General features: G+C 38.0%; 1 protein-coding gene across 2 annotated transcripts in view; it reads right to left on the bottom strand.

Annotated features, from left to right (window-relative positions):
• Positions 1-23854, bottom strand: part of LOC113070285 (sterile alpha motif domain-containing protein 10-like) — an 80022-nt gene that overhangs the window by 13226 nt on the left and 42942 nt on the right. Inside the window, exons 3-4 of one of the 2 annotated variants that reach the window (XM_026243525.1) lie at positions 12162-12330; positions 2086-2226 (exon numbers count right to left, since the gene is read on the bottom strand). In XM_026243525.1, the coding sequence (XP_026099310.1) occupies positions 2086-2226; positions 12162-12330 (310 nt within the window). Of the gene's footprint in view, positions 1-897; positions 2227-12161; positions 12331-23854 lie in introns of those variants that run through there. The other variant, XM_026243524.1, reaches the window with a different exon arrangement.

The raw sequence follows: 23854 nt of genomic DNA, 5'->3' as shown, positions 1-23854 counted from the left end.
AGCTGATAGCCCTGCATCTTCAATAAACACTCACCACACACACCAAAATTCAGTCCAAAAATCAAAAATTCCAAAATTCAGTTGCTAGAGTCCTTACCAGGTCAAGAAAATATGATCATATTACCCCAATTTTACAGTCTCTGCACTGGCAACTTATTAAGTACTGTATCATTTACAAATTATCATTACTTACATATGGCCCTAAACGGTTTAGCTCCTTCATACCTAACTAGCCTTATACCCCACTACAATCCATAATGCTCCCTAAGGTCACAAAATGCTGGACTTTTGGTAGTTCCTACAACTTCCTAGGATGGCAAATTCCACTAAAGGAGGTAGAGCTTTTTCACATTTGGCTCCCTAATTCTGGAATTGCCTTCCTGATAATGTTTGAGGTTCAGACACACTCTCTATATTTAAATCTAGATTAAAAACGCATCTCTTTCATCAAGCATTCAAAAAAATGCATCTCACAATTTGTGACTGCAGTTGTATCTGATCTAATGCGTATTATTATTCTTTAGCTTGGGTTAAACCTATTAATTTTACTAGGTTGGAACAGCAGCTACACTATGTCTCTATTTGTTTCTCTGTTTTACCATGGGATTTAAATCCCGTGGTACCTAGGATTTACACAAGCTCCAGTCTGGATCCAGAACACCTGAGAAGAGATGATGCTGACCCTCAGAGGACCTCAGATGATGCTAACCCTGAAACAACATACAGAACTGCCAAATATTGCTACAAGTGTGATGGCACCAGATAATAATTGCTGGTAATAGTTTTCATTGTCTGGCTGACAACGTCTTGTATTAATTTTTTCTGAAAATTTCCACTTATAAGCTACTACTAAATATTGTAGAAACAAAATTTTCTGTTAAGTTGCTTTGCAGTGATTTGTATCGTAAAAAGCGATATACAGATAAACTTGAATTGAATATTCTCCAAACCATGCATATCGATTCCTCTGAAAGGACTCCCTATAGCCATAGAGACTGCCAAGGCCCTGTTTAATTTCACAATTTTGGAATTCCTCAGGACATTGTTTCCGACCATGGTCCGTAGTTTATTTCACATGTGTGGAAAGCTTTCTTCTCTTCTCTGTGACTTTCAGCCTGACATCCGAGTACCACAATCCAATGGACAGATTGAGAGAAAAGTGCAAGAGATCGGCTGCTTCCTTAGAACCTTCTGCCAGCACCACCAGAACTCCTGCAACTGGTTCCTCACCTGGGCTGGGCCCAAAATGACCTGCAACAACCATCAATGGGCCTCACCCCATTCTACAATAGTGCATACTCGGCTTTCAGCCACCACTATTGCCCTGGTCAGACGAGCCCTCAGAGGTATTCCATCCATCAACCACTGATTCCACAAGAGCGGGAGGGTGTGGGATGAGGCTCATCACCATCTTTGCCTGCTCAGTGCACAAACAAAAAATCTTTGCTGATACTCTGAGAAGGAATGCCCCAGTATACCAATCGGGACAACTTGTGTGGCCTTCCCTGAGAGGTATCCATCTGTGCAGCCCTGACGTAAACTAAGGCCCAAATACATCAGTCCATTCCCGGTCATAAGACAGTTACACCCAGTCACACATGAGCTCAAGCTCCCCACACAGTACAGAATTCTTCTTCTGTGTTTGTTCCTTCCACAGAGCCTGGCACCAGTGATGAGCGCCTTGTACCTCAGATCATTGATGACCCCATTTACTCATCAAGGAAATATTGGTTATATCCGGAAGACTGGCAAGATCACAGCCCAGAGGAAAGATCCTGGGTACTTTGAGATGATAGACCCTGCTGTTTTCAGTAAGTTACATCAATAATATCCACATTGTGCTCCTTAAGCCTGTGGTAGGCCACTGCAACATTGGGGTCCTCAGTCCACAGAACCAGACCATGGAGAGGAGGGTAATGTCACAGATCTGCCAGGCTATCTCACTTCCAGAACCCAGTGCTTCCAGTCAACCAAGTATTAACCATCTGCACCCGTCGGTAATTACTCTGTCATCAACACATGGAGCAATATTGAATAACTTCACAGCAGATGAGGTTGTGTGTGCTTCAGGTGTTGACCTCTCACCTCTGCTGAGCAGCTGTAGGTTACGCACTTCCTCTCTGACCTGTAGCTGTAGGACCTGCTGCAGGACTTCCTGTCTCAGAGTCTCTTGGATTATACCCATCCTCTCCAGCTTCTCTCCGTTCAACCGCAACAGGGCACGACCTGAAAAAGTGCGTGAGGGACAGGATGAATGACAGTTTAAAATGTCAATGCCAGCTTTGTAAAATAAAAATAAAAAAAGAGACAGAACAGAAAAGGAATTTATCCAGAAAAAGAATGTGATCAGTAGTGTGGAACTGGTTTACATTTGTTTATATCCCCACAGTAGTCATTAAATTAATGTCACAAGTATTGCCAACAGGTCAAGCCTACCCAAGAAAAAGTCTTGCAGATGTCCTGTTACTTTCTGAATATGAAACCAGTAACCAGAGATGTAATAAGACTTCCCCTTTTTACAGTACAATTTTAGCTTTGCTGCTTTCCAAGACACCTTGTTTTGGTCAGTATATCCTTTGTTAGGTAATACATTGTCAAAAGTTCAGTAAAAAAAAAAAAAAAAAAAGGTGTATCCCCCAAGGTTGCATACACGAAAAAAGAGAATGTCGACTATATAAAAAAATTAACAAATTATAAACAAAATAATATATTATACAATTTATAATAATTTATTGTGCAATTTATAACAAATAAAAAGTTATAAAAGTGTATCGCAGGTAAGAATAATACTAAAAAAAATACAGGAAATTAACAAAATACATAAGACAAAGAACAACAGCAAAAAGTAATAAAAGGGAAAAAAGAATAAAATAAAATTATATTTACAAAACAATATTGTAAAAATAAAAAATAAAAAAAATAAAAAAATAATAAACAAAAAAAGGATATACACTGGCCAAAATAACAAACTGTTAATAAAAAATAAAAAAATGTTCAAATCTAAAAGCATAACTGTACAGTATGTATATTTTCTGGATACGACAATTCCAAAATAGATTATTGTAAGCTTTATGGAGAAAAAAGTCGGCAGATGTACTGGAGAGAAATGTCAAGAATACAAAAATAAACAAATATAAATAAAATGTAAATAATACAATTTATTTTTTATGTTGCTTTTCAAACATAAAGTGTCACAGGTCAGAATAATTTACCCTAGTAGCCTAAATAAGCACAAACTAGTTTTAAAACAAACTAGTTTATCAGTTTATTTACCTCATCAGTCAGATAGACAGACGGCACAAAGCCTACACCTGTACCCCTGTCCTTCAAAAAACATCACAAAACAGGGTAATTTACTGTCATTTGCCCCGTATGCGCTCACTCTAATTAGAAGCATAAATCATCTCATTCTCTCTTACAATATGATCATCCATCCTCATTCTCACCTGGCTGAATACAATGAAAACACAGACACCCCCCTCACAAGAACGCCACACATACAGTTACATAACAGAGTCTATTTTAGGCCATATTAATAAATGTGTTCAATTTCTGCACATATTGCTTTGTGTAATGATTACTAATGAAGTCGGGTTATGTAAGGCCCATTGTGTGACCTTGGATGAGTGTATTGATTTGTGTGGTGTGTGTCCAGAAACATCAGAGCTGGACAGCTATTCCCCTCCGTAAATGAAACATAATGACCTTAATAACAGCTGGCTGTGGCTATTTCTCTGATGATGTAGTGGAATTGGAGAGATGAGTGCAATGTGGTTTGGGGTTTCAGGGATTGGATGGTGATGATTACAGTTTTACAGATCATTTACAGAACTTCATGAGCTGTCCCCTGACAGAAACCACTACCTGGCATTTAATTACTTTCTCATAAGTGAGATTTGGTTACAGAAACTTCTATATGTTCAGACATGGTGAACAAAATGACTCATCTCAGTTAGTGTTTAGAGGCAAAAAAAAAGTAAGACTGCTAGAAATAGAATGACATCCAGTTATATTTTCATTGTTGACATTTTCAATACTGTATATATGTGGCCAACCTAAATATTTGCACACAAAAAATACAATACAATAAATACAATTCACTGCAGTTTTCATCTGCAATGAACACTAGTGGCAGTAAAACACCAACAACTTATTCCTTTTCTCACAAATTATGATTACAGGGTCAGATTATCAATTAATAAATGGTTATTTTCATGCAGTTCCTTGCACAGTACTATGCCATGACCTCAAAACACCTTCATGATAAAAGAGCTTGAAAACATGTAAAAGCAAGCTAAAATGCAATGGAAGCTTCTGCAAGTGTGATTTAATCTCACATTTCCTTTTATCAACACTGTAGGTTAGGTTTAGGGTTGAGTTTAGTGTAGATGCTGTTATTTTCAAACACATTTTTAAATAGTAGACATTTAACTTCTGAACTGCTGAGATACATATAACTACAAGCATAATAAAACATTTTCAGATTCTGTTTCATCTCTCTTTAAATAGAACAGAACATACTTTTAGCATCAGTACCTGGACAATTTACTTTGGTAGAGTTGAGAAATGAACTATCATTTTTCAGATATGTCATCACAGGCATATTTTTCCAATGAGTTATGGTTATATTCAGGTCTGCCAGGCTCCAGACCAGCAGGGGGTGGTGATGAGCTGCAGAAACAATGCATATTAGCTTGGACTGTTGCCATAATAATCAAGGATGATTATCTACACAGCAAGTGCACAATGACGCAACAATTGCGAGGCAGAGAGACTTGTTGATTATACCATTATAATGTCCTCGTGTGGGGTTCCTTCACAACACACAGCACACTTCTGGTGTACAGATGGTGTGAAACATCTGTGTCCAGGTGCTCAGGGCAAGCAAATGTCATTATCCGTCCTTGGTCGGGACATAATGAATAGCTGGTCCCTTTCACGTCACAGATACAAGATGAATAGAATAGGTGAAGTCTGTGTGCGTGCACCATGACTTGCTACTTGCTACTGCTGATGGTATTAATAATTTAGAAGGGCAAATTCTCATTCTACACTGCATTTTACTAGACAAATAAAAATTGACATACCCCTGAGTGTAAGATCAGTCATTCATATTTTGGTTTGTTTTCCCAAAACTTTATTTGACTCCTAACTTTTATGAGAACACTTACATACAGATGACCTCAAAGCTAACAGACACAGGCTAAAAGCTTTCTTGACTAAAAGCAATTCAAATTTTATGTGCTCTTCAATGTGCTTTGCTGTACAGCGGAAGAGATCAGCTGCAAAACTGAAGCTATTTTACAAAAATATCTATGGCTAAAGAGATAAAGGAGCACGCTGAATGAGACGACAACTGTGTATGGATGTGTTCGTGTGTGTGTGTTTGAGAAATAAAGAATAAAGCCCTTAATTGGGATTACAAGATTAATCCCAAATAGAGAGAGAGAACAAAAAGAGGCCTGAAGTACCACACTGAAAGGGCCCATCCTCAGCATATTACAGTAAATCATAGCAATTCACCAGGCAACAGTTTATTAAGCCATGTCTCTTGTTTTTTTATTTATAATATACAGTAAGAATCCCTGCTGTATCACATCTAGAGAAGTTCAATGGGAAGTGCCTTTTTCATTTTTGAAGGGTGAATTATTTCTGTAAGATTGTTAAACATATTTGCATACTATTATATTGCATTGGCTGTGAATGAATGTGTTGGGATATTCTGAACTTGTGACTGCAGCAGTGCTGCTTTCCTCCTTTATGTTAAATATACAGATGTTTAATGCTTGAAGAATCGTGTAACACATGAAGAAACAACTAATTATAAATGTTAAATGAGAGAAGCATTTGTCAAATTGGCTCAAAAATCAATGTTACAACTTTTGGAAGGCATCAAACTGTTTTTATTAGAATGTGATTATTCTAGGGTTGGGACCACTAATACATAGTTTTAGTTTTGTCACCATAACCTAACATAACATAACATAACATAACATAAATGTTAAGAAATATTTAAGAAATAATTAATATAACTATATTTTTATATTTATCTATTTATTCATAGTAAATAGATATTGTCAAACAAAAAACTTTGCAGTAAAAACTGTAAATTGGTTAACTGTAAGTTACCTCAAAAGTTCAGTGCATTATCATATTCATTATATGATTCTGTTGTTCTTGTTTGCCAAAATCAAATCATTTAATTCTGAACAAATTTAGGACAAATTCATATTCTTCTAGCTAATGTAACAATCTTTCCGAACCGCACTCTCCATAAATCCATCTTCATGCTAAAAAGCATCAGTCACTGAAGTATTTCCTTTTAAGTCTGATGTATAGGTTGTTAAATAGTATAGTATAGTATAGTAGTATAGTTCACCCAAAAATCAAATTATGTCATTAATAAATCACCCTCATGTCGTTCCAAACCAGTAAGACCTCCATTTATCTTCGGAACACAGTTTAAGATATTTTAGATTTAGTCCGAGAGCTCTCAGTCCCTCCATTGAAGCTGTGTGTACGGTCTACTGTCCATGTCCAGAAAGGTAAGAAAAACATCATCAAAGTAGTCCATGTGACATCAGAGGGTCAGTTAAGGCTGGTTGACACGGCAGGATAATCAGGCCGATTTTAGCCCCGATTCACCCCTTCCGACAATCTTAGGATGCTCCGATTATCGTAAAATAATCTGATCAAATATTCCTGCCTTGTGTGGTGTGTTAAGACTACTCTCCTCTGCTCAGAAGAATGTCGGGACCACTCCGATCTCAAATCGGGGATATCCAACATGTTGGATTTATTTGGCCCGATTTCTTCTCGTGTGTGGTGTCCCCCGAGGACAAAGCCAATCAGAAAGCGAGGTGACGAGGTGGTGAGGAAGTGCCGGGAAACAAAATCAAAACAGCCGGTGTATATAATATAACAAATACAAATAAAGTCGATGGGCATAACTACATCCACAACTGCAGTCCACCAGAGTACATGGAAACGAATATATGAAAGTTTATTTCAACGGTTATTAATCTGTGTAGTACGTAACAACATTTCTATGAGATAAAACAACAACTTATCTCCATATTATGATATAGCAAGTATAGTCCATGCTCGCGTTGTCTCCGCCTCTCTGAACATCGCCTTTTCTTGTTTTTCTTATGTTTTTTTTCCGTTAAAAACAAAGCACAAACTATGGCCACTGCATCTTCTTCGTCCACCATGATTGTTTACTCTAAAGTCACGTTTGATCTCGAGGGATTTCGCGAGATTTCCCGTCTGACCTGGGAATGCTCGGGAGTCAAATCGGTTCGTGTGTGATGTGTTGATATTGCCGTGTGGCTGCACACCACACACGGAACGACCAAAACTGTTAGACCCCTGATTTTTTTTATCGCCGTGTGTGGGGTCTCTCAGGTTTGGAAAATCGGTCGACAATTTTAAAATCGTCCCGTGTGAACCAGGCCTTAGAGTTTTTTGAAGCATCGAAAATACATTTTGGTCCAAAAATAGCAAAAACTACAACTTTATTCAGCATTGTCTTCAATTCTTTGTCTGTTGTGTGATAGTTTAAAACAAAGCAGTTTGTCTTATCTGGTTCACAAACAAATCATTCGATGTAACCGGATCCTTTAGAACCAGTTCATCAAATCAAACTGAATTGTTTTATCCGGTTCGCGTCTCCAATACGCATTAATCCACAAATGACTTACGCTGTTAACTTTTTTAATGTGGCTGAAACTCCCTCTGAGTTCAAACAAACCAATATCCCGGAAATTTTTTTTTTTAGATTTTTGGGTGAACTATCCCTTTAAACCAGTTGCTAGTGTATTTAACTACTAGGGGCTCATGGGGGATTATTGGACAGAGATGCTCCACTGACCCAGTGTGTTTTGATGGAGCAACCTCCAGTTGCCCCTGGGGCTTTAGAGGACAGTCATGGGCCAACACTGACCCACTTTCTAGCTCCAGGAATTCACACATAGCTGTGGAGATTGCATTCGCTTCCCAGTCACTCACAACAGGCTGGGATGAACAATTAGAGCATTAGAGCAATGATAACAACACTTCTGTTTTCTCAGAAGAGACTGTGTTTATCTAATAAAAGTTTTATAATGCTTTTATCTGTTTACATTTATTTTGGAACTAATATTGCTGTTTTTAGGCTTATATACATAGATACATAAATGACCTTGACGCTGACTAGAAGCTACAAAATCGTATGACCTCTTTAAAATGTAATTTTAAGGTGCTGCACTTACTAGCAATTCACATGAACGCAGTCCAAATCAATTCACACTTGCAGCTGTTAGCTGACTTTAAAAAACAAAACCTATGTTACAGCAGAATCAGTCCCTGAAGCAAGCAACGGTCTTGTGTGACATGAGTCAGTGTCTTACACTGTTTTACAGCAGTGTGTGTAACAGTGCTTCAAGCCACAGTGCCAATGACCCAGGAAAAATGACTCACTCAGACACCCACTCACACACCATCTGAGAATAAGGCTTGATAAAAGAACCAATAAATAATAGCGCAGATAATAGAATAAAGCCTCTAGCCAGTGTTGGCTCCTGGATGAATTACTTAAAGGAGCATTTGGAAGAGGCAGACATTTATCACTCCACCTTAAATAAATGTAATGATGCTAAAATGAGTGCTTGTGTTCAACCATCACTGTCTGAAGGACAGAAGGATCCATGGCATGCATACAGTACACATAACCCTAAAATATAAGAATGTTCGAAGTAAAGAACTGGAACTGCACCAAAAAACAAAAAAACAAAACAAAAAAAAACCTACATAACGATTGATTTCTGTTGTTAGAACAGAAAAGGGGCAGAACTCTGATTATTTGTTTGAGCTGCTCCTGTAAACACTTATTATTCATATACACATATAGCGAGTATTCTTGAATTTTGAATGCTTAAAATCAAGAAATGTCAATGGGTCAAAAAAAAAATGCATTAAAATAAAATGTATACATGCTGTGACTTTGACTGATTTTTTTTTTTTACTTTTTTTTTGTATGCCAAACACTTATAAATATAAGCTTGATCCAGCTGTACATTTGTTCCATATAATGAAGAAAAAGTCTAACAACCAACATGTGCAACCAGCATGCAAAAACATGTAAAAGATTATCTGAAATGAATTCTGCAGAACCTTATGACTGTCAAGTTCAGTAAGTCTCTTAAAAAAAGATTTTTAATAACTAGTCAATGTTAGTTAGGGTTGTAAAATGGCAAACATCAATTAATAATTCATGGCATTTGAAAAAAGTGTGTGTGTGTGTGGTGAACAGCAGCCGAGATGGCATTCCAGTGACCGTTGTAATAATAATATCAATTCCTTACATTTATATAGCGCTTTTCTAGCCACTCAAAGCGCTTTACATTTGTCAGGGTGTAGCTCCTCGTCCACCACCAGTAGGTAGCATCCACCTGGATGATGCGACAGCAGCCATAGTGCGCCAGATCGTCCCCCTCACTACACTGGGGCACTAGGACCCACACAGACCACGGGGTGAGCACCCCCTGCTAGCCTCACTAGCATCTCTTCCAGCAGCAACCTAGTTTTCCCAGGAGGTCTCCTGACCAGGTACTGACCAGGCTCAGCCCTGCTTTGCTTCAGTGGGCAACTGGTCTTGGGCTCCAGGGTGATATGGCTGCCGGCGAGGGAGATGTGCCACACTGTGACAAATGCTCAGAAACATCAGATAAGATTCAAAGACAACTCCCAGACACTTCTAGACGGACAAGAAGGGAGACCTCCAGGACCCACCACCACCTAAGAGAGAACGACTTACTGGACTACAGGTTGGCTCTAACCACCAAACTGGATCCTAAGGTTTAGGAAAGAAGTGCCATGAAAATTCCCTAGGATTTCTGGATGAAGCAGCAGTGGCCAAAACAAAGAAAGGCCACAAAGATTAATCAAAATCCATTCTTACCTATGTTTGGAATCCTTAAATGGATGTTAACTGCAACACATTCACTTCACCCCCAGAAAAAGGAGCAGGCACATATTATAGAATGAATAAACAAGAGCTCAATCATGTTTGGACTCTATTTGCTCCCCATGATGATGGCAATAATTTGAAAGAGGTTTGGTAGGTTGTACGTTCAGTGAGACACTCATATACTCAAAAAGGTTCTGTTTCCCAAAATCGACGAGGAAGGAGACATTATCAGACACCCCTGTCTAAGTTTCAAACCTAATGAGAAATCAAGACAGTTAAGATTCAGATCAGCTCTTGAGTAAACCTTCTATATTGCATTCGGCTGCCCTTCATTTCAATTCAATTCAATTCATGACTCTTGCAGCTCTGAAAGCGACAGAATCCGCCAAGGACCTCCGCACTGGTAGACACTGCCTGAAACACACAGCTCCTCAGCAACACAGCCAGACTACAAAAGGACTCTATGAAGACCCATCTGACCCAGTCCATGCTCTAAGGACCCATTTGGCACAACAGAAGGTCAGCATCGTCCAGGCCAGCATACAGGAACAAAACTCTGTGCCCTTCCCACTGCACGCAATCTGCATGACCAGTGAAAGACGACCTAACTGCCAGACTGATCACCTGACAGTGTGGAACATAAATATAAACTTACCAAACCTTTTCCCTGGACACCTTGGCTTAGTTTAAACCTGCAGCCTATGTTTAGATTACATTCACCTGGGGTCAGTGTTATAAATAATAACTGCATTATTCGTTAAAAAATAAGATAAGCAATTATTTATCATCAGTTTTACCAGAGCCATTAAGCGGTTTTCCATAAGAAGGATTACCATTCTCTTCTATTGCTACATTCAGCTCAACAGAATTGCATTTATCCATCTGTGCTAATTCCATTGATTTTTTTTCTACCATCTTATTCATTCTTATTCATTCTTATGCATTCTCATATTGCCAAATTATCAGTCCTTGACTGGTGCTCTGACTGAGAGAGGCGGGAATTGGTGGGAACATCTCCCTTAAGCCTCATCTCTTTCCTGACTGGCTAAGAGATGTCATATGACTAACATGGCTTGACACTCATATGACATTGAATGGGGCATCTTTGATTCAAACACTATAAAATTATATTTAAAAAAGCAACTTACAGTGCATTCAGGCTATCAATTTTTGCCTATCATGTGTTCCCGGGGAATCGAGCCCCCAACCTTGAACTTGATAGGGAAATGCTCTACCAATTGAGCTACAGGAACACTATACTCATAACATTACCATCCTCTGTCTGCCAGATATTGTGGTTAAAGCGTTTGACTCCTAACCTTAAGGTTGTGGGTTCCAGTCTTGGGCCGGCAATACCACAACTGAGGTGCCCTTGAATGGGTTAAATGCAGAGCACAAATTTTGAGTATGGGTCACCAAACTTGGCTTTATGTCATGTCTTTTAAAAAAAAAAAATTCCAGGAACAAAAGCACAAATGGCTGTGTAAAATGATTTTATTACTTGGAAGCGCCACTCCAGTGACCCCTAGAATGCAAGGCCTTGTGGAAATGACTGTGATGTGACAAATGGCTCAACATTAGGGTGTATAATTGTCCATTAGTAAGAGAACTCTGGGAGTTGAATGAGAGTATGTTAGTCAGGGGATGTGATCTGCCAAAGCTATTCCTCTGACAGACCACAGTAAGGCTTGGCGGATCTATATGATTATCCTAAACAACTGCATAATCACATTTAAAAATCATTTTGGTGCATATAAAACTAAACCCATAAAAATCACACATTTACATTACCAATAATATAGACATATAAAGAAAGAATAAAAATGGCAACACTCACACCAAAATTAATAAAACAAACTAAAATGAACATGAAAGTAGAAAATAAAAAAATTCAATCCAATTCAAAATATCAACAAAAACTCTCAGTGATACTAAAATTCAATGGTACTGAAACTTTATGTATCAATAATAACAAAATAACACTGATTTTGATTCACTAATGAATCATTCAGGCAGATTTGTAAACTGGCACGAGCATTTGAAGGAAAAAAAAACTGACTGAAAAAAATGATTGTCTTAAAAATTAGGCATGAAGTTTTACTCATCACATGAACAATTTCAAGTCTAGACCAGTTTTATTGACGTTTCAAAGCCTGTAAAACACAATTCTGTATTTCCAGTGTGCTGTGTGATAGAGAGACCTGTGCTGTACCTGTGATGGCGTGGTGAGAGAAGGCCTCCACGTATGTCAGGTAGTTGTGAGGACAGTTTTTCTTCAGCCACTTGCACACATCCTGCTGGGTCCAAAGCACCACTGGTTTGCATAAGCTGGAGAGCGTGGGGCTGGTGTGGTACACAGTGAATGCCTCTCCTGGCTGGATCTGTGGAGCAGGAAACATCCATATTGTCACCATCTCAACAGAAACCAGTCTAACACCAGGGTTAATTTCATTAACGAAGACGATGTCGAAAGATATTCATTACTGACTAAAACGAATTAAAAATAATATCTGATGACGAAATTGATGTAATTTATTCCGCGTCTTCGTTAACTAGACGAGAGGACTGGTATTTGAGGAATACCAGACATTCAAAATGCTCCCTATAGGCAATTGTTCTTCAAAATCTGCGTCCCTGTCATTGGATTGCGATTGGATAAGGGCCATTTGCATATGTAGTCAGTATGGCAGCCACAGTGGATGGATAGACTAATAAAACGTGAACTAGCGATCTGAAACAATAGCCTCAGCACCCGAAGGGGTAGGGATAAGGTGACCAGATGTCCCGTTTTTCCCGGGAGTCACAATTCGTTGTCGATTAACTTAAAGTTAGTGAAGGCAGGATGGCAAGCGCGATTTCACCAAGAACAACATGTTCCTGGATCAACATCCTTGTTGATCCTGGAACAGTATTCCAAACAACCAATCAGAATTGAGGGATAACTTTTCAGAAAATATCTGTTTTAGGCTTACAACTAGAGTTAGGTGCTTCTACACCCTTGTTAATCAGCTATCATTTCCCACTGATTTTAGGAATAAATTATGGGTAGGGTCAGATTTAGGGTTAGGGATTGGGTTACGTGTATATTTTTGGACAATAATGTTTATCCAGGATCAACAAAAGATGTTGATCCAGGAACATGTCTTACTTGGCAAAATCACGGCGACAAATGCGGGATAGGTGGAATCACACTGATAGAAGTGTTCTCTCCACTTTCTCAGTTCTCATATAGGCAAGGCAAGGCAAGTTTATTTATATAGCACATTTCATACACAATGGTAATTCAAAGTGCTTTACATAAAATAAAGTAAAATAATCATGAAGAAAAATAATAACAAAAATAAAACAAGCAATTTTAAAACTTTTAAAATGATTAAAACATTTAAAAACAGTTAGAAAATGATTTTACATAAAAAAAATAAAATAAAATAAAACAGTGAAAATATAGTGCAATCAGTTCGGACATTGCACAGTGTTCATTCAATAAATGCACAGCTAAAAAGATGCGTTTTGAGTCTAGATTTAAATGTGACTAGTGTTTTGGCACATCTGATCTCTTCTGGAAGCTGATTCCAACTACGGGCGGCATAGTAACTAAAGGCTTGCCCATCACCTCTGCTCCCCTAACCAACATATCCATTAAAATTTGCTCCTATTACCACTCTCTCACCCGTGGCCAAACTCTCCATCACCTCATCGAATTCATTCCAGAATCTCTCTTTCTCCTTAACAACATTCAATCTAACAACATTCAACATCACCCCTTCAATCTCTAACTTCAGACTCATCACTCTGTCTGACACTCTCTTCACCTCCAGGACATTCCTCACAGACTCCTCCTTCAGGACCACACCTACCCCATTTCTCTTACTATCCACACCATAATAAAACAGCTTGAATCCTGCTCCTATACTACGAGCCATGCTACCCTTCCACCTGGTCTCCTGTACACACAGTATATCCACCTTCCTTCTCTCCATCATATCAGCCAGCTCTGTACCTTTCCCTTTCATAATACCAACATTCAGAGTTCCTATTCTCAGTCCTACACTTTTACCTTTCCTCTTAAAGAGAGAAGAATGAATGATTATTTAAATTTGAAAACTACATATAAAATAGCTACCAAAATAAATTTTGGTAACTACAGTTTGGCTAAAACTATTGTCTAAAAGTTGACAAAAATGCAATGACTTTTTGTCGACTAAAATTAGACTAAAACTTTGAAAAACTCAAATGACTAAAATGTGACTAAGACTATTAATCATTTTTGTCTCAAGACTAAAGCACCTTTCCCCATGCGATTCCGGAAAATCCCGGCAATTGTTCCCGGGTCGCTAGATTTTGCACTTTATCCGTATGTTTGTCCGTAAAGAGACGTGACATCAGGGTGTGACGTGTAATTTACGAGTCAAAAACGCTGGGCACGTTAATTTTCACCTAAGCTGGCGAAATAGTGAGGAACTAACTGTTCTCTGCTTCATTACAACTTGCACATATTTTTCATTGCTTTCATTCGTTGATCTTCCTTCAAAACACCTGGTAATTAGTTCTGGCTTTTGTTCACATAGCGCTCATTCTGGGACTGAACCTGGCAATGTTACTAGGTCCCCGACCCGGGATCAATCCCGGAATCAATCCCGGGACGTGTTTGCTTTAACATAAAAGGCGACCCAGCAATGTTCCGGCAATTTTACGGGTCCAACATGCAGTGTGAAAGGGGCTTAAGACTAAATCAAAATGCCTTCCAAAATTAACAGTTTTACACTGAAGCAAAAATATACAGTTTGTGGCCCATATGTTCACCAGACAACATTCCCACCAGGTTTAAAATTGAAAAAATGTAAATCTATCATACTAAAAAACACAACAGATGGATTGGATATGAAAAAACTGTGTGCTTTCATATCTTCAGGGTGCTCTTACAGGGTACTTTTTTCTTTGAAAGTGCTAGCGCTGCATGCTTCTGTGTAAACAATGCTCTTCTAATTACTCGCACACTTTGTTCTGACTGCCGCAACGAGCAGAAAGATTCATCAAAACACACTTTTATTGCTCTCTGCTGCAGAGAACTGTAATAAAACCCTTTACTAGGGTATATTATGCTTGTGTGAGAGCATGATGAAATGCAAAGCTAGCTTGTGTAAACTATGAGAGTAAACACTCACATGCCTGATTTATTTAATCGTGACTACTAGACACCTTAAAAATGTACACTGTGAGACAAATCTTGGAATACATGTGCAAACAAAACATCTTTATGTCTTATTTCTAAAAGCTTCTACCGTCTTAATTAATCTAGAAATTAATATTTATAAATCAGGAAACAAAGATGGTAGACATGTATCCAAGTGCAGGAGTTAAAAAAAAATACCAAAACCCAAAATATATATAGTTCTCACACACACACACACACAAATACAATAACATTTAATTTTGTCATCATTAAGACCATCATGTTATGTATAGCTGCTGCATCTCTAGAACATGAATACCAAAATACCAAAGTCTACTGTTTATGGAAGGTCGTGGAAATGAGAATAAGGAAAGCAAAGAGGATCTGGTGTGTGCTGCTTGTCGCCCTCATCGTCACCATCAGCGCCTCCTCCTCCCTCTCCTCCATCCTCTGCTCTCTCTTTCCTAGTCATCTATCAGCCTCTATCTCTCCCAAGCCAGCTTCTGGGCATTAAACAGCCACCCTTGAACCCATGAGACCTGATTCTGTCCATCCTGAAACATACAGTCATTAATAATACACAGGGGATTGAACCTGTAAGGAGAGGGGAGGCCCGATGCGGACGGCTATTTTGTAAGATGCATCAATGGGATGTCTGAATACATCCCATTGATGCATGTTTAGAGGAACAGCCATGTCCTCCTCAGCTACTGGAGGTGTGAGCTCATTATACACACTACCGTTCAAAAGTTTGGGCTGAGTATGATTTTAATACAGAAAATAATCTCTCTCTCTCTCTCTCTTCCGTTATTGTCTATTTCCTTCTGCCTCACTCTTTGTGTCTGTCTGTGTGTCTCTGGTGATATATCTCTGAACTTTAAGGCACAGGCGGGTGACATACATCTCTTTAATATTCTGCCTGCTCCCTCTGAGATCGTTTTGCTCTTACAGCCTCAGATACAATCAGAGATCAAAATGAGTTAGTGAACTCAATCTGAAGCACACAGCAAGTAAACCATGTAAATAGGTGATGTCACACTGACCTTGTTGTGCTGATCATTTCTCACGCACTTAAACACCAGATTCTGCTTGTGTTTTCAAGTAAATCCGCTGATTTCTGCCTAATGCTCTCCTGCCTGTCTCCAGTTCAATTCAGTTTTGTTCAGTTTATTTTAGTTCACTATATGTTTCATTTAGTTCAGTTCAGTTTTGGTTAGCTCAGTTTGTTTCTTTTAAAGGCACAATTTAACTTAATTCAATTTAGTTCAATTAATCTCTATTCAGGTGAGTAGAGGTCAGGTCAGATCATAAGTAAGTTCAGTTTATTTTAGTTCCATTCAGTACAATTTAGTTTACTGTACTTCAGTGCAGTTAAACTAATTTCTACTCAGCTGAGTTCAAAATAATTTAGTTCAGTTCAATTCATTTTAATTCAGGTCTTGTCATTCTATTCTATTCTATTCTATTCAGTTCAGTTCAAATCAATTCAGTTAAATAGTTAATTCAAAGCAACTAGTTCAATTAGTTCTTTTAATTTCTGTTCATTTCAGTCCAGTGTAATTAAGCTTAAAGGTACAGGTTATAGGACCTGCCACTAGAGGGCGCACTACCAAAACAGTAACAATCGCGTGGTTTGATGACGCTAAGAAGGAGCGTGGAATGATGGGATTTGTTTTCTTCTACCCAACCGCTGACTTCATCAATCAGATGATATGAAAACGATTACCACTTGTTCCACAAATATATACAGTACAGACCAAAAGTTTGGACACACCTTCTCATTCAGTTTGGAGAAAGCCTCACCAAACCTGACCAGCCAGCGTTTGCGATCACGAGAACTTGTGTAAATGCTGATGGGTAACATGAATGCAGATGACTCCAGATCGGCGATGTGGTATTTGCTTTCCCAACAAGATCCATCGCCCAACACTAAATTAATTTGCTGAATGCATAAACTGTATTTTCCTGCGCTCAAATCTGCCAATCTAAAGGAAATGCTGTGTTTGGGGTAATTTGTTAATTAGCATAGACTTTTATTACACTTTTTTAACTACAGTTATTACACTTAAAATACAAAACTTTGTTTTATGCTTGCTATAGAGTTTGTGACGTCACGTGCACTACCGCCGGTGGCAGTAGGTAACTGCAGTAGCAACTGACCACTGTGGCGACACGGTTGTGACGGCAACCATCACAACCCTAGACGAAATGCCCCACGTTTGCCGTGTATGCCCCATAATACTAATCTTGTTGATCGTTATAATAGCATACGTTTTCTGTAAAGATATGAATCAAAACAACTCACCCGTCGAGAAAAACACAAGCGAGATCGGCATCTCTTTCTAGTTGAAGTTTGTCGCGAAGCTCTCTCTATCTAGAAAATGCAACACCGATATTGATCCTCGCTCTTTCTCTCCTCTTGTCCCTTCTTGGGTCGGTTGGTTGGCCCATACGCTTACGTTTACGGGAGCTGTCCTTGTCGACAGAACCAGCGGCAGACAGTAAACAGTAATTATGTTCCTTAAATAAGTAACACAATCCACCATAAAACGTGCAAGAAGAAGTAAATAAGGAACAAGCTAGTGGTTTACTGGACGCTAGACACTACTTCCGCATTTGTCCACGACACTGTTGTCATGTGGTTTCTACATCAGTACAGGCGGTAACCAAGGGTAACTAATATCATTGACACTGCCCCGTGTCACTATTTAGAATGGAAATATTCTCATGATTTACAAGTAGTTGAAAACCTTAGAGGTATTGTTAGTAAAGCTGGACAAAATATATAACACTAGCCTAGTAGTTTTTGGATATTTTACTGCAAATATCTTCCAAATTGTACCTTTAATGCAGTTAAGTTCAATTTATTTCTATTCAAGCCAAGTCAGTTCAGTATAATTTATTTCAATTTATTTCACTTCAGTTCATTTATATTCAGCTCAGTACAGTTCAGGCTATAAGTAAGTTCAGTTAATTTCAATATAGTTTAGTATAATTTAGTTGTGTATAGTAGTTCAGTGAAGTTAAGTTAATTTCTATTCTGCCGTGTTTCGAATAATTTAGCAAAGTTTATTTCTATTGAGGCCTATTCAGTTAAATTTAATCTAGTTATAAATAAGTATACTTCAGTTCAATTAGTTCTGTTCATTTCAGTTTGGTTCATTTTAGTTTAGTTCAATGTAATTTAATTTAATTTACTGTAGTTCAGTTTTGTTTAGTTTAATCAAATGAATAAATTAATTCCTAATCAGGTCAAGTAAGGTCTGTTCAGTTCAGTTTTTTTGACTGAATTGAATTGATCAGTTCAATGCAAATCAATTCAGTTAAGTAGTCAATAAAGTAGTAGATTTATTTATTACCCTTTCAAACCATTAAAACAGTGGTTTACATTAAATACTTCAAATGAATCATCTAATTGAAATAAATTTGGGAAATGATGGTTGTTAATTATATATTAATTAGTCTAATGACTATTTAATAGCTGTATTTAATAGCTATTATAAACTATAATGTATCCTATATAATAGCTGTAAATAATACAGCTACAGGTTACTACAGTCTCTAGCGCAGACACACTAAACCCATATCTAGGTGTATATTGGAGAATTTACAGTATAAATAATTATAATTATAAGAAATACATTTAAAATAAAAGATCAAAACATTTACTATTTACATTTTATTTTGACCCTGCATTGTACACATTTGGACAGTTCATTTTTGCTCCAAACTCCAGATAATATCTGACCCTAATGTAAGCTTTCAGCAAGTAAACTATCACTCTAGTCAAAATTTTATATACTGTTTATATATTTTTTACATCTTTTCAATCAGTGCTGTTCTTCTGTTCATCCTTCTGTCTGGTCATCTCATTCTTCAACACAAGCACGAGCATTCATACAGTGAACAGGTGTAGTCCTCCTGCTTGTCTCACCATCTCTAATTTATTTTGCAGACTGCCTCCAATCCCACAGTTCTTTGCGCCAGGACATTTTACATGCTTAAGAACTCAATGATCCCTCTCAGACTGGTGACAACTGACTGATATGAGACTTCAGACACGGGTCTGCATTCATTATGAGGTTCCAAACTGTCACCACAACATCTGTTCAGAAACACAGGGCAAGAAAAGCAACTCACAATAATCTTTTTCAATTTTACTGGAATTTGTTTCATCCGAGATTAACTGAGAACTGTATGCTGATGTGAAAAAGATTGAGCCATTCGGTCTAATTAAGATAGGCTGGCTAAGTTCACTGACTTTTGGTAATCCGTGTTCTTTTCTAAATTGTTCTGTGCTGCTGATGGGGTCGGTAACCTTCGCCGTAATGAGGGAACTAAACAAATCTGGAGGCCAATCTCCTCTGGCTGTCAACCTCAGGTAGCCTCATCACAGCTCTGTTTTAATGGACTGAACCCACTGCATGCTAAACAACATTTGTATGTGCACTGTTCCCGTGAAGGAATCAGAAAGTTTACTTGTTTTCCTCTGTCCATTAACCCCGTATTTAGTCTTCCTCATTGTATTGTCCTTTTCTTTAGTAATTTTATGTGCAAATAAGACTTTACACAGAAAGTCAACTGTGCTGCAAAGTCACATATTCAACCAGCAACAGCAGACAGTGTGTATGGATACGATGTGATAAGTTTGGGCGATTGATGTATCCATGCAATTTTCCTCTAAATCCATCCAGATGGCTCTAAAAAAACCAAATCATTACTATATATATATATTAGGGGTGTAACGATACACGTATTCGTATTGAACCGTACGGTACGAGGCTTTCGGTTTGGTACGCGGTACTCATTATGTACCGAACGGTTCATTGGACTAATTAATTATATTTGGAAAATAAAAAAAGTGTGTGAAATTGAAATATAATGTTATGCGTTCAACAAGGTAGCGCAATAACCCACACGATGTAACAGGCAATGCCCCTGACACCCCCGAAGAAAAAAAACAACTTATATGTTTATGTTAGGCTACTCAGCAGGCGCTCGCTCACTCAGTACGCGCTGAAGGCTCGTTGCAAAATAGCCAATGCGTTTAACAGACTAGAAATGAGAAGATCCTCCAATAACCAACAGGTCTGGTGTTTGGGTACACTTTGGATTCCCTGTAAACTATAATGGTGATGGCAAGAGAGTGGTGGATAAAAAAACAACGGTCGCATCTGCTACATGACAATAAGGTCAATACAAAAAAACAAAACAAAAAACACCAGCGGGAATACTTGAAACATGTCAACTCATTTACGCCTACATCACCTTAGTGTGTCAGTATCTGGGAAAAGACGAAAAAAAGGAGAAACATACATGCAACAAACTATCCCCGCAGCATTTAGGCAAACATTTCCAATGGATTCAAACAGGGCAAAAGACATCACCGTGGCGATTGGTACATTTACGTTACATTTACGTTATAGCCGCAGATATGAGACCTTACTATTTACCATTCATTCTATCATCACCATTATAGCTTACAGGGAATCCAAAGTGCACCCAAACACCAGACCTGTTGGTTATTGGAGGATCTTCTATTTCTGGTCTGTTAAACGCATTAGCCATTTTGCAACGAGCCTTCAGCGAATACTGAGTGAGCGAGCGCATTACTCTGTAGTGGAAAACGCAGGTTTTAAGAACATGCAATTGAGCCCCGTTACAATATTTCTTCACGAGCCCATTTCAGCCAGACCGTAATTCCTGCTTTGTTCCAAAAAACATAAGCCCTATAGAGAACCAATTGAGTAAAAACACAATCAATATAAAGAGTTATAGAGTTCCATATAAAAAGTTACATCTTTGTATTTGTTCATAACTACTACAACAATATAACATTTTCATTTATTTATTTTTTTTAATAAGGAGCTGTTTTTGTTTTATACAGTATGCTGCTAAGAAAACACCATAGAAGATGGGTAAAGAATAGCTCCATCAGTTCAAAGTAAAAAAAAAAAAAAAAAACATAGTAAGTTTTAATAAATAAAACATTTAAAAAAAACAAGGAAATTTACCGAAATTTACCGAACCGTACCGAACCGAACCTTGACACCAGTGTATCGTATTGAACCGAACCGTGAATTTTGTGAACCGTTACACCCCTAATATATATATATGTGACCAATCACGGAAAATAGGGACACAAGTCGGTTCTGGGGCATTTTGAGTTATTGAAAGTGTAGTCTCCAAGCTTTCCAACGATGTGTAACACATGGAAATCTGATAATATTTGGAGAAGTTGTGGCCATTTGAAGGTAGGCACTCAAAAAAGCTCAAAAAGCAGAAAATAGCCTTTAAAGATTGTGCAGTTCTCACTGCTGCGAGTGACAATGGGGCTCATTTACATCTCATTTAGATTAGCCATACCCCCTGCATAGCAATGATAGACACAACGGGAAAAATCAGACCGCATACTATTAATAATACTATTAATAATCAAGGAGAATGTGCATTGTAAATGTCAGTAATTTATCTTTTTTGACTTTTATAAAAATGATTTTTTTTTATAAAAATCATTTATAAAAATGATTTTCAATCATCTAATTGAAATAAATTTGGGAAATGATGGTTGTTAATTATATATTAATTAGTCTAATGACTATTTAATAGCTGTATTTAATAGCTATTATAAACTATAATGTATCCTATATAATAGCTGTAAATAATACAGCTACAGGTTACTACAGTCTCTAGCGCAGACACACTAAACCCATATCTAGGTGTATATTGGAGAATTTACAGTATAAATAATTATAATTATAAGAAATACATTTAAAATAAAAGATCAAAACATTTACTATTTACATTTTATTTTGACCCTGCATTGTACACATTTGGACAGTTCATTTTTGCTCCAAACTCCAGATAATATCTGACCCTAATGTAAGCTTTCAGCAAGTAAACTATCACTCTAGTCAAAATTTTATATACTGTTTATATATTTTTTACATCTTTTCAATCAGTGCTGTTCTTCTGTTCATCCTTCTGTCTGGTCATCTCATTCTTCAACACAAGCACGAGCATTCATACAGTGAACAGGTGTAGTCCTCCTGCTTGTCTCACCATCTCTAATTTATTTTGCAGACTGCCTCCAATCCCACAGTTCTTTGCGCCAGGACATTTTACATGCTTAAGAACTCAATGATCCCTCTCAGACTGGTGACAACTGACTGATATGAGACTTCAGACACGGGTCTGCATTCATTATGAGGTTCCAAACTGTCACCACAACATCTGTTCAGAAACACAGGGCAAGAAAAGCAACTCACAATAATCTTTTTCAATTTTACTGGAATTTGTTTCATCCGAGATTAACTGAGAACTGTATGCTGATGTGAAAAAGATTGAGCCATTCGGTCTAATTAAGATAGGCTGGCTAAGTTCACTGACTTTTGGTAATCCGTGTTCTTTTCTAAATTGTTCTGTGCTGCTGATGGGGTCGGTAACCTTCGCCGTAATGAGGGAACTAAACAAATCTGGAGGCCAATCTCCTCTGGCTGTCAACCTCAGGTAGCCTCATCACAGCTCTGTTTTAATGGACTGAACCCACTGCATGCTAAACAACATTTGTATGTGCACTGTTCCCGTGAAGGAATCAGAAAGTTTACTTGTTTTCCTCTGTCCATTAACCCCGTATTTAGTCTTCCTCATTGTATTGTCCTTTTCTTTAGTAATTTTATGTGCAAATAAGACTTTACACAGAAAGTCAACTGTGCTGCAAAGTCACATATTCAACCAGCAACAGCAGACAGTGTGTATGGATACGATGTGATAAGTTTGGGCGATTGATGTATCCATGCAATTTTCCTCTAAATCCATCCAGATGGCTCTAAAAAAACCAAATCATTACTATATATATATATTAGGGGTGTAACGATACACGTATTCGTATTGAACCGTACGGTACGAGGCTTTCGGTTTGGTACGCGGTACTCATTATGTACCGAACGGTTCATTGGACTAATTAATTATATTTGGAAAATAAAAAAAGTGTGTGAAATTGAAATATAATGTTATGCGTTCAACAAGGTAGCGCAATAACCCACACGATGTAACAGGCAATGCCCCTGACACCCCCGAAGAAAAAAAACAACTTATATGTTTATGTTAGGCTACTCAGCAGGCGCTCGCTCACTCAGTACGCGCTGAAGGCTCGTTGCAAAATAGCCAATGCGTTTAACAGACTAGAAATGAGAAGATCCTCCAATAACCAACAGGTCTGGTGTTTGGGTACACTTTGGATTCCCTGTAAACTATAATGGTGATGGCAAGAGAGTGGTGGATAAAAAAACAACGGTCGCATCTGCTACATGACAATAAGGTCAATACAAAAAAACAAAACAAAAAACACCAGCGGGAATACTTGAAACATGTCAACTCATTTACGCCTACATCACCTTAGTGTGTCAGTATCTGGGAAAAGACGAAAAAAAGGAGAAACATACATGCAACAAACTATCCCCGCAGCATTTAGGCAAACATTTCCAATGGATTCAAACAGGGCAAAAGACATCACCGTGGCGATTGGTACATTTACGTTACATTTACGTTATAGCCGCAGATATGAGACCTTACTATTTACCATTCATTCTATCATCACCATTATAGCTTACAGGGAATCCAAAGTGCACCCAAACACCAGACCTGTTGGTTATTGGAGGATCTTCTATTTCTGGTCTGTTAAACGCATTAGCCATTTTGCAACGAGCCTTCAGCGAATACTGAGTGAGCGA

Source organism: Carassius auratus, unplaced genomic scaffold (assembly GCF_003368295.1).
Source record: "Carassius auratus strain Wakin unplaced genomic scaffold, ASM336829v1 scaf_tig00003633, whole genome shotgun sequence".
Lineage (NCBI taxonomy): Eukaryota > Metazoa > Chordata > Actinopteri > Cypriniformes > Cyprinidae > Carassius > Carassius auratus.
This window is presented reverse-complemented; position numbering and strand designations above follow the sequence as displayed.